A 12,895-nucleotide genomic window follows, 5' to 3' on the forward strand; every position below is an offset into this window, starting at 1 on the left:
TCCCTTAGGCTGCGGTGGTTTAGGTCTACTGGGTTTATTGCCTGTGCATTTCCACAACTTCCCCCTGACTTCCCCTCTGTCTGACTCCCTTCCTCACAGTATTTTCATAAGTATCTGACTAGGTCTCTCATGGTTCCTGGGACATGCTATACAAACACTTTTCTGACTGAATAATAACTCATCCTTTCTTGCTCAGACATGAAATTGCTTCTAGCTTAGGCCTTGTCTATTGTGTACTTCCTGCCATTTTGGGGGCATGTGCCACAACATAGTAATCCCTCAACAAATAGTTAGGTCTTTCAGTGTACATGGGGCCAAGCTATGTTGTAACAATATTTCTAAACCATGCTAGAGTCTCAGGTGTTCTAACACCAAAAGTCTCTGGTCTTACAAGCTGCTACGTTTCTAAATCAAACTTCTAAACTAAGTTTGCGCCTCTCAGAGGGTTTACATATGCGGCTAAGAGACAAAAATATTAAATTCTATCCAATCTGCATTCTTAAGCACACAGCTAAGAGATACAGTCATGGGTGGTCGGTATAATAAGCCAAGGAAAACTAAGCCTTCCCTGGTGCAGCCGCCGCTGACCCGCCGCCAGACACCTGGGCAGTGGTGGCCCCGCCTCTTTCCCTCTCTGCGCCCCTTCCCCAAGGACCCCACCAGCTGCCTGCCTGGTAAGTCTTCCTCCTATCCTCCACTCCACCCCCCTCTCTGGAGGTCCCAGCCGTTCGCAGCATCCCTCCTCACTTTCCTTCCCTGCGGGAGTAAGGGAGTGAGGAAGGATGTGGCAAGCCAGCAGCAGGCAGGGGAGTGAGGAGGCCAGCAGCGGGTGGATGGGCAGGGGAGTGAGGAGGCCAGCAGTGGGGGGTCTCACAGCAGACAGGGGAGGACTGGCAGGGGGTGAGGAGATGAGTGGCAGGCAGGTGCAGGGGTGAAGAGGCAAGCAGAAGGCGTGCGGCGGTCTTATGGTGGGCGGGGAGGCTCTGGTGGGGGAGTGAGGAGGCGACCAGCAGACGGGGCAGTGAGGACAGCAGCAGGCAAGGGGTTCTTGCGGCACCAGAGTGGTGAGGAAGGATGCAGCGGGCAGAGACAGGGTAAGGAGGATCTTGGCATCGGGGGGCTGAGTGGGGAGGGAGCCAAGTAGAGGCAAGGTGGGGGTGGAGTCTGGTCAGAGCCAAGGACGGAAGAGGCAGGACAGGGAGCTAGCCTCCCCTAGGGAAACCCACCATGGATACAGTATTCTAATTATCTCTCCAGTCAACTATAGCAGAAAATTCAAAGGGACAGAGTCCATTTTCATATTAATTTTGAAAAGCACTTCCAAACTTCAATAAGGTCTTACAAGAAGCCACTTATCCATATGGAGAAAAAAAGTGTCACTTCTTTCTAGAAACAATATTTTAAAATTATGAAAGCAAAGTGAACCTACAGTCTACATTTATCTCAAGGACTGTGGCTTAAATAGTTACTCTACACAAAAGGATATCTGGGCACAGCTGTGAGAATAACTGGCTTTTCTGTCCGCTGGCCTTTCTGAAAAATCAAAACAAATATTGATTTCAGATCAACCCAAAATGAAAATGTTTCAAATGTTTTGGCAAATCAAAGAGTCAGAAAAAAATCGTTTGGGCCTGAACAGAAATTTTATTTCAGATTGAATGAAACAGTTTTGTTTTCAAACTTTTTAAAAACATTTTTAATTTTGTTAATAAATAATACATATCAAAATGAAAAATCATTTTTAAATGAAACATTGAAATGTTTTATTTTGAAATTGTTGAAATGAAATTATTTGATATTTTTCAGAATTGTTTTAGAGGGTTTTTATCCAACTGACATTTTGGCAAAATTGACACAAATTCACAAAATGTTTTGGTTCACCCAAACCTGCATTGTTTGGCAAAAAAAAAAAAAAGTTTCATCCAGTTCTAAGTACCGCAACTCCATCTGCCTGATGAACATAACACCTAGGAAAGGACACAAACACCGATAAGAAGAGGTTCTAGAAATATATTAAGAGGAAGAGAAAGCCAAAGGAAAATGTAGGTGTAGTGGGGAAGGAGAGCTAATAAAAGACATCAAGAATGCTGAGGTGTTTAATGACTATTTTGTGTCAGTCTTCACTAAAAAATTAATTGTGACCAGATACTAAACACAGTTAATATTAACAAGGGGAAAGGAACACAAGTCAGAATAGGGAGAGAGCAAATTAAAGAATATTTAGACAAGTTAGGTGTATTCAAGTCAGTGGGGCCTGATGAAATTCACCCTAGGGTACTTGAGGAACTTGCTGAAGCAATCTCAGAACCATTAGTGATTACTGTTGAGAACTCATGGAGGACAGGGGAGGTTCCAGGAGACTGGAGAAGGGCAAACATAATACCTATCTTTAAAAAGAGGAGAAAGAGGACTCAGGGAATTATAGATCAGTCAGCCTAATTTTGATACCTAGGAAGTTACTGGAACAAATTATTAAACAATCAATTTGTAAGCACCGGGAGGATAACAGGGTTATAAGGAATAGCCAGCATGGATTTGTCAAAAACAAATAATGACAAAACAACCTAATTTCCTTCTTTGACAGGGTTACAGACATAGTGGACAAGAAGGAAGCAGTAGACATGAATTATCTTGATTATAATCAAAGCTTTTGACACATTCCCACATGACATTCTCATAAGCAAACTAGGGAAATGTTGTCTAAATCAGCGGCTCTCAACTTTTCCAGACTATTATACCCCTTTCAGGAGTCTGATTTTTCTTGCGTACCCCACATTTTACCTCACTTAAAAACAACTTGCTTACAAAATGAGACATAACACAAAAGTGTCACAGTACACTATTGATTAAAAATTGCTTACTTTCTCATTTTTACTATATAATTATAAATCAATTGGAATTTCAGTATTATACTTACATTTCAGTGTACAGTATACAAAACAGCATACACAAGTCATTGTCTGTATGAAATTTTAGTTTGTACTGACTTTGCTAGTACTTTTTATGTGGCCAGTTGTAAAACTAGGCAAATATCTAGATGAGTTGATGTAGCCCTTGGAACACCTCTGTGTACGCGCACCCATGGTTGAGAACCACTGGTGTAAATAAAACTACTTTAAAGGGGGCACACAACTTGTTAAAAAATCATATACAAAGAGTAGTTAACAATGATTCATTGTCAAACTAGCAGGACGTACCTAGTGGAGTTCCACAGGGTTCAGTACTATTCAATATTTTCATTAATGACTTGAATAATGGACTGAAGACCATGTTTATAAAATCTGAACATGGCACCACGCTGGGAGGGGTTGCTAGCACTTTGAAGGACAGGATTAGAATTCAAAATTGACCTTGATATATTGCAGAATAGTTCTAAAATCATTAAGATGAAATTCAGTAAAGACAAGTGCAAAACAAAGTACAAATACACAAATAAAAATGGAGAATAAATGGCTAGGCAGTATTACTGCTAAAAAAGATCTAGGAGTTACAGTGGATAACAAATTGAATACACGTCACCAGTGTGATGCAGTTGTGTAAAAGGTTAACATCGTTCTGCGGTGTATTAACAGGAACGTTGCATCTAAGGGCTTGTCTACACTACCACTTAAGTCAATGTAACTTACGTCGCTCAGGGGTGTGAAAAAGCCACCTCCTGAGCAACATAAGTTACATCAACTTAAAGTGGTGTCTACACGACACTATGTCGTTGGGAGACACTTTCCCACCAACATAGCTTCCACCTGTCATTGAGGTGGAATAATTATGTCAATGGGAGAGTGCTCTTCTGTCGACATAGTAAGTCTTCACCAGACACATTACATTGGTGCAGATGCATCGATGCAGCTGCACCGATGTGACACGATAGTGAAGACAGGCCCTAAGACACAGGAGGTAATTGTCCTGCTCTGCTCAACCCTGGTAAGGACTCAGCGGTAGTACTGTGTCCAGTTTTGGGTACCACACTTTAAGAAAGATGGAGACAAACTGGAAAGAGTTCAAAGGAGGGCAACTGGAAAGAGTTCAAAGGTATATATATAAACCTTACTCAGGAGGAAAGGTTAAAGAAATTGGGCATGTGTAGTCTTGAGGAAAGAAGACTGAGGGGGGACCTGGTAAAAGTTTTCAAATATGTTAAGGGATGTTATAAAGAGGACCATGATCAAAAGTTCTTATGTCCACAGAAGGCAGGACAAGAATTAATGCCTTAATCTGCAGCAAGGGAGATTTAGATTAGTTAGTAGGATAAGTTTTCTAATATAAGGATAGTTAAGTACTGGAATAGGTTACCAAACAAGGTGGTGGAGTCCCCATTATTGGAGGTTTTTAAGAACAGGTTAAAATCACAGTTGGTCTAGGGATACATGGTCTTGCCTCAGTGCAGGGAACGGATAGTTCTTCCCAGCCCTACATTTCTATGATTCTATATCCTTTGTATTTTTGAGACTAAGCAGATGAAATTGGGTGGTTCCATAATCATCAGACATACAGAGAAGTACATACTACCAAGTAACTGGGAACAAACAGTAAACCAAATAGGTCACATGTCTGACATAGTTTGAAATCAGACAGTTTTGTGCATAAATAGAAGCACACTTATTCTACAGTTTTCTAGATGCCATGTCATTCCAGAGATAGCTTGCAAAAAATCCAGTCAATTCAGCAGCATACAGAATAGTTAGTAATTAATTCAATGTGATTCCAAATTGGCCCCCGTTCTTTATGAAAAAATGCCCAACATAGTTTGTTATAATGACCTATGCAACATCAGTTGATAGTGCTTCAGCATTTTGCTTCCTTAGAAAATGTCTCCTTTTGTATAAGAGAGTCCAAAGAAAGCAAAAGTACAAGATTGGTACACTGTGAAGAGCACATGGACTTCAGAATTCTTCTCTCAAAATCTGTTTGCTTTCTGTAAGAGGTTCTGAGGAAAACAGAATCCCAGCTCTGGGTGCAGGGAAATGTCTGAATTACCACTTGATGTCTGAATGTAGAGCACTCACAGCACTGTAGCTAATTTCTATTTACCCTACACCACATGAAAAGAAAACCGGAAGTTATAGAAAATGATAGTTCAGGTACTGATTTTGTCATAAATAAATGTAAAAAACAGTGTTTGACTACAGCTAACCAGCATTCGTCTCTTATGGCTTCAGAGCAAAAACATAGCAATTACATTTTTGTTTTTATACTTAAAATTGCTCATATTAACATTTTAGGCCTCATGTTCTTGTATATATGTAAGAAGCAGTAAACATATGAAAAATGTTTTATAAATTGAAAACATGTGTCACTTCTATTTTTAATTATTTATCCAAACTGTTTCCTGTTCATACATTAACATACAGCCATGCAAATTAGCTCTGTATTTAATAAGTGGCAGGTGTGGCCCTGGGTAGCAATCGACAACACAGTAAGCTTTAGCAGTTTAGTTAAACAACTGCAAGCTTTGAAAGGCAATAAGTCTGATACTTGATTTCATACTTACCAGAATTAAATCAATGGGAAGAACTACTTTAATTTTTCTTTTAAATTTTTCATTCAGTTCTTTAACCAGAACGAGCACCACCAGGCTTACCAAGGACAGAAGCAATGCTTCTAATTGAACTGATTTGATGTTTTCAAATATGTAGGCATAAATCTACAGTGATAAAAAACAAAAAACAAAACTGAGATGACAATAGAATTGTATATGTGACAAAATACCACATGCTAGGATGCAACCTAATACATTCTCAGATGTACAGAACTATTCTTAAAAGCTGAACCAATGCTATAGGAGTTAAGCAACCTGACATAATGGTATTCACTCAACATTTTGGAGGGAAAAAAATCATGGATCTACTATTACAAAAGGACTTCTGCTTGAAACAGTTCTGAAAGATGTGAATAGCTTTACAATAACTTTTTAATGCAAACAATACTATACATTTCCACTAACAAAAACACACTTAATAAAGCAAAATTATCCTGGAAGTATGATAGAGCAAATCTTGATGTCCTTACTGAGATTTTATTCAGTCCTTATTCATTCAAAACTCCCATTGAATTCAGTCAGAGAATGACTGTGTAAAAACTGAGTAACGCCTTCATATTTGACTCCAGGATCATTAATTAAATATTTCAATCCTGTCAGTAAACATATGTATGTAATATGCTTCACAAGAATGCAAATTTTCCTTAATTCTGGCACAACCAGTAAATGTGATTAATCCATTTTAATGATATTTAAAGGAAAAATACAATTACCATATCAAATAATTTCATGTTGCCTATCCTGTATTCGGAATGGCTCACTGGTACCATGAAAGCATCCATCCACTCACAGAAGTGAATGTGTGATTATCTGCCATAAATACTGTATTTAAGCTACTGTGAAATGGATAGAACCAGATCTCTGATTCACTAACTCTGAAATCACTGATTACCCCTGGTTTAGAATATCTCTAATTGCATCCTGAGAATAACAGGATAAGCTGAAGAAGTATACAGCCCTAACCTGTTCCAAATTTGAGGATCCAGAAGAGACACATCTCTGCGATTAAAGTTGATGAAGAAATTTCCAAATCCATTGAAGAGGTTAGAAGATCTGAGGAAAGATAGAGATAACTTCTACAGGATCCTGTCCAGAAAAATAGAGAAAGAAAGAAAATCTGCAGTCAAATTTTTCATGCCTCTGATGTGTAGCAAGCTATTTGCTAGAGGAACAAAAGTGATAGGAGCATATATAGTACACATCCTTTCTGAAGCCTTAAGAAGAACAAGTTAGGCCTCCACCTGAATTCTGATTTTTCCCAACAGCCATGTAGGCTGACCTGTAAACTGAATATAGAAAGGTAGTTGAGAGGAGGGATGTGCTCTGAAGGGAGTCAAGAATCCTGGATAGTTTGTATGGAAAAGACCATTTGTCTAAGGCTAATGATTCTGAATGTATATCTAACAAGAAGCCCCCATTATTCTTTGACACATACATCTTGTGGGAGGGAGAAAGAAATGAAAGGAGAGAATATGGAAGAAATATAGGTTGGACACCTAACCAAGTTGTCTTAAAAAATTCCATTTCATGTCACACTTATCCCACATATATCTGTATTATAGCATGAATGACAAACATGTCTGGAAGAAAGCCATTCAAAAATCCAGAAAATTCATTAGTCCATTATGAGAAAATAGGAAAAAGATAACAATAGGTAACAGAGATTTAGATGACTGACAAAGCTAAAGTATTTTCTGTTTCTTTGAAAGAAAAGTCTCCAAAAGGAATGCTGAAAGCCTATACAGAAGAAGAAATCCAGGAAACTGTACAGATCTAGGCTGCAACATAAATAATCTCTTATTTATATGCTATAAAATGCAAGACAATAAAATAAAGAGAATTGAAGCTCAGATATGAAAAGTCAGGGTGTCTGTTCTAAGGGCAACTAAAAATATCCCTAAAATAAATGAAGACAGAAACCTCCACTTTGTTGGAAAGGTGATTAATGAATGCATTTTCAAATGTCCTTATGATGGTAAGAGGACTTCTTGACAGTTCGGGGATTAAACAAAGACATTTAAAACTGGACTGGACAAAGCACTACAAAACTTATCTCAAGGAACAATTCTACCTTGGCAGGGGAGTTGACTAAACCACCATAGAGGACTTTTCTATTCTAATTTCTATGATTCTGTCATTCTTGGATAGGACTATGATACTTTTTTTTAAATGAGCAAGTTAAAAGCTCCAATGTTTGTTAGATTTTATGAATATTTCAGTTTTCCATTATGGAAAACAATCACAAGAAAAATATGACAATGGGAAAGAAAAGAAACCTGTTGATAGTTCACAAGGGGAAAAAATACTGGAACCCAGGCCAGAATAACAACAAGCATATTTCAGTGGGAATGTTTCTCAGAGCCTGGAAAAAACTCTCAAATTTTAAAGTCATCTTATTCAGTCACTGTCTAGCCTTTGTAAATAACATTATTTTATAAGAGCAATACGCAATAGGTGAACGAGGAGTAAAACAAAAACCACAATCTAACCACACGGTGTCCTTGTGTAATGCATCAAGGAGGATGCTATACTGAATGGTTTGAGACTTGGCTATTAATATATCATCACTGCCCAAAAATGTACATTACAGACAGCATGGGACTTTTCCTCTGTGCCCCACAAGAAGCTGGGATCAATTAGGACAAAAGAAAAAATTTGGAAAGCTGTGTCAAAGTGTCTACAAAGTCATCCTTGGCTCAGAAACTATGGAAGTACATATCCATAGCTAAAGTAAAGTTGATAAGGAAAAAGAAGAGCTAGACTGACTCCCATTCTCAGAAATTAAAGAGCTGCAAGCTTATTTCAAATGACCAGTTTCTGCTGAAGTGTCAGCATTTGATGATCCATGTGTAGCAACAATGAATTTAAGTGTTTACTAGATGAACTGAGACCTCCTGGATGTATTTAATTTAGGCAAATCAGAGATGTCTATCTACACTGTCCAAAGATAATTTTTATGTCTTTCCTCTGTAGTAGAAATTTTTAAAAGCAGATAAAAAATTCATTTCCATGAACTTGAGGGAATCACTGTAATGTTTAATCAAGGATCTCCATCAAATAGAAGGTTTATAAATACGCAGGAGAGTCACAATCTAATGTACAAATCAGAACATGGAATATTCTTACACTTGGACATCCCCTGTAGTGTTCCGTCTATGAAGAATATAGAGGCTACTGTGTCTGCCATTTAATCTTTAAAATACTTCAATTGAAGTTATAGCCAAGGCTCCCAGACGTCCGTGGCAGTTATAGATCCGTATCCGTAACAAACATTTCTGCAGGAAATTTTTATTAAATTCTATGACAATAATAATCTGTGTCCATAGTATTTCCAAGAACAATAGAACTTTAATCTCTTTGTATATTCATCTACATGCATAAATACATACATACACATACATTACACAGTGTTGTACACATGCACACACACATAAATTCCCCACATGCATGGTGGAGACTCTGTCTAGACTAGGATTTAAAGACAATGTTAGATAGAGTTAGCTAGCTTCATTTAATTAACATCTTATAAAGCTCTAATCAAGACAAAGCAATTATACCTTAGAACACGGTAAGTACCATTGTTGTCTCTTGGCTAGAGGTTCTAGAGTTGACTAGAAGGTGTTATTAGATTGAGCTAGCTACTGGATCTCACATCACACCTTTACACCTTACCCTAGACAAGGTCTATGGGATCAACTGCAGAGCTATGTAATGAACTGCATTTATTGTGCACCTTCAATCACATCACTTTATTGATCTCTAGCTATATCTAGCATTCCAGCCCCTTGAGCAAGTTCAAATAAATGCCATTTTAAAAAATCCCTAACTTCCCAAACTAATGGTTCACCTTTCCCCTTTAAATCTGGAATTCCAAAACCTCCCCCTTGCAATTACACCATACAGGGGAAGGCTCATGGGCCAAAAATACAGCTTAATACCATTGCAAATGAAGAATTCCCAGTATTCCATGGGATAAAAGCTTTGTTTCTGGCCCCGGTTGGTCCAACATCTCAAAACATTCAAATAGTGACATTATATATAGAAAAGTTATTTTGGGTAATTTTTCAAGGTTTTGAGGCATGTACAGTGGGAAACATTGACAGAGAGATCCTGGCTTTTGATAGGAAGGAATTATATTAATAATATTTTTAAACTAATTTTTCTCTAAAAAATGTGACATATACAGAAAATTATTGTTATTATTTTTTTACATCACCCAAAAATGTACCAGGCAATTTACAGTACATGTAAAGGATAATGTGCCAGCTCTGCATTTGAGATAACCTGGATTACTTACTTCGGCTTTTCCATTAATTAGTAATGTGATCAAACCAAATTTAGATTGATGACACCTTTATGCCATACTATCCCACACCATCATGTATTTACTCTGTACACAAGGGGATCTACCCTTAATCTCAAATTCAACCAGCTAAAAATGGTCCTCTTCATGGTTGTGATGACCACAGAATGCTGTACTTCCTGACTGATTTAATTCCCATGAAATATGAGTTCAACCTGCCTTTTTAAAAAAATTACCCTACTAACGGCAACTTTTCAAACAACTCACCAATGCTGCGCTTTACTTTTTAGCTTAAGATCTTAACTTGGATATTTGAAAACTTCCAATTAAGCTTTATAAATAACTAAATGTTAAAAGATACGTGTTAATGAAATCCACAGCCGCTTAGAGAGGAAACATTGCCTTTTTAAGAACTTAAAATGCAAGCTAGTGTAGGTTTATCCAGAGATTTATTTACTTACCAAGGTCAAGGTAGCATAGTACATTAGTTTTTTCACCTCTAGACCTACTGATTGCAACTGTACTTCTCACACACTTAAAAGTTAAGCAAGTGAATAAGTGTTTGCAGGATCCAGGCCTTAGATCAGATAATAAGTTAAAGTATACTTCATTACCCACATCATAATACTACCGCTCAGTTCAGTATTATGGACAGTCACTGTTCAAAAAGGTCCCAACCTTTTTATAGGTTTAATCTGCAGTACACTGAAACAAAGGTGGCAGAGATGGGTCATATTAAAGTGCTTCCAATAATAAGTGCACACATATGAAGCCATGCCTTGGAAAGCCTGGGTTTATCCATTTCATTGGAATGATATCAGAATAGCAGAATCAACATCTTATTTTTTAAGAAACTATGTGCATGCCCTTTGCAAAATATATAATATACCTCTTAGTATTAAAGTATTTAACCACATATTACACTATACGGTACACTCCATCAGTAAGCTCAAAATGTTTTATAGAGTTAACACTGAGCATTTTTATATTACAGGTCTGTGATAACACTGATGTCTGACCCATAAAACATATATATATTTTCAACAAACACATCATGAATTACATATTTAAATATATACATATATTGGTGATGTATATACTGAAAGAGCTCCATAGTTAAGGATGTTATTACAATATTATCATTAACAGAATATACGAACTATAAGGGTAATCAGATATTTATGGTAATTATCATAACTAGTTGTTTCCTATCTTCTTCTTTTTTGCATGTCAGATTTTTTTTTTTACTAGAAAGAGGCATAGTAATATTGTGGATTACATTAATTATTTCAGGAGTCTTATCTCCTTCCAAATTTTAAAAAAAGTATTTTGGAATTTACGAGTTCATCCCCCCTCCCAAAAATAAATCTGAGGATCCATGAAAGTTAAAATTAGGTTGATGTAACTTTCTGCATAATTTTACTATATACACAGTGTATATTTAGTCAAGATCGTACCCAAAATCTTAATGTCTTATAAGGAGCCATGCATATTTTTGCAGGAATTCAGTGAAATTCAAGGTAATTCCCCTTGAAGTCCAGTAATTTCTCAGCAGAGCAGTAAGTAAAACTTCAGGCGACCTTCACACACAAGTAAACATATAGAGTGAAAATCACTCTGTTGGAAAATTACTGGCCTGCAAGGAGAATTACCTTGAGTGCCATTGAATTTCTTTAAAAATTATGCACTGGCCTTGCAGAGTAATAACACTTTTAGGTGACCTTAACTATATGCACACTGTATATAAGGCAAATGTGCATAGGGTTGCCTCGTGTCCATTTTTCAACCAGAACGGGCCATTAAAAGTCTGGTTGGAGTCACAGCAGGGCTAAGGCAGACTCCTTGCCTGCCATGGCTCTGCGCGGCTCCAGAAGCAGCAGCATGTTCCCCCTCTGGCTCCTAGGTTTAGGACCAGTCATGGGGCTCTGCACGCTTCCCCCACCCCGAGTGCCAGTTCTGCAGTACCCACTGGCTAGGAACTGCGGCCAATGGGAGCTGCAGTGGTTGCACCTGTGGATGGGGCAGTGCGCAGAACCTCCTGGCTGCGCCTCCACATAGGAGCCAGAGACGGGACATGCCGCTGCTTCTGCTAGCTGCCTGAGGTAAGTGCAGCCTGCACCCTGACCTCTTCCTGTTCCCCAACCCCCTCCCGCAATCCTGATCTTCTCCCACCCTTCGCAACCCTCAATCCCAGCCTGGAACACACTCCTGCAGCCCAAACCCTGCAGCCCCATCCCAGAGCCTGCACCCCCAGCCGGAGCCCTCACACCCACCCCATGCCCCAGCCCTGATCCCCCTCCTTCACTCCAAACCCCTCAGCCCCAACTCAGAGCCCCCTCCTCACCCCAAATCCCTCATCCTCGGCCCCACACCAGACCCCACACCCTGAGCCAGAGCCTCACCGCCCCCCCGCACCCCAACCCTCTATCCCAGCCTAGAGCCCCCTCCCACACCCTAAACCCCATATTTCTGGCCCCACCCCGGAACCTAAACTTCTGCCCAGAGCCCATACCGCCTCCCAGACCCCAACCCCCTGCCTCAGCCCAGAGCCCCCTCCCATACTCCAAACCCCTCAGCTCTACCCCTCAGCCTGGAGCCCCCTCCTGCACCCCAAGTCCTTCATCTCCAGCCCCACCCCAGAGCCCACATCCCCAGCCGGTGTCCTCAACCCCTCCCACACCCCAACCCACTGAGCCAGCCGCGTGAAAATGAGCGAGTGAGTGAGGAAGGCCTCAGAGAAGGGGCAGGGCATTAGAGGAGGAGTGGGGCAAGAGTGTTTGGTTTTGTGCGAGTAGAAAGTCACCAACCTTAACTGTGCATAGTATAGAAAGACTGTGTACTCTGAAACATTAGTGAGTTCCTCTGCCTATTTTAAAGAGGTTAAATTAAAACCATGAAGATTAGCTCCAAAAACGGGTGCAGATGTTAAAACAAATAAAATAAGAGAATAAAAACAACAAATTAGTCAAAAGAGTGGCATCTGGTCTCCAATCAATACAACTTAACTGCCAAAAAGAACCCATTACATTTTTTTAAGTGTTTCTTTCCATTGTTTG

The 12,895-nt window shown here is 39.1% G+C and overlaps 1 protein-coding gene across 1 annotated transcript in view; it reads right to left on the minus strand.

Moving 5' to 3' along the window:
- SLC26A7 (solute carrier family 26 member 7) overlaps window positions 1-12,895 on the minus strand; it is a 126,952-nt gene that overhangs the window by 70,628 nt on the left and 43,429 nt on the right. The window contains exon 5 of the mRNA XM_084618350.1: window positions 5,489-5,641. Within this exon, the coding sequence (XP_084474476.1) occupies window positions 5,489-5,641 (153 nt within the window). The remainder of the gene's footprint in view (window positions 1-5,488; window positions 5,642-12,895) is intronic.

The sequence above is a fragment of the Lepidochelys olivacea genome (assembly GCF_965140295.1).
Source record: "Lepidochelys olivacea isolate rLepOli2 genome assembly, chromosome: 2".
Classification (NCBI taxonomy): Eukaryota; Metazoa; Chordata; order Testudines; family Cheloniidae; genus Lepidochelys; species Lepidochelys olivacea.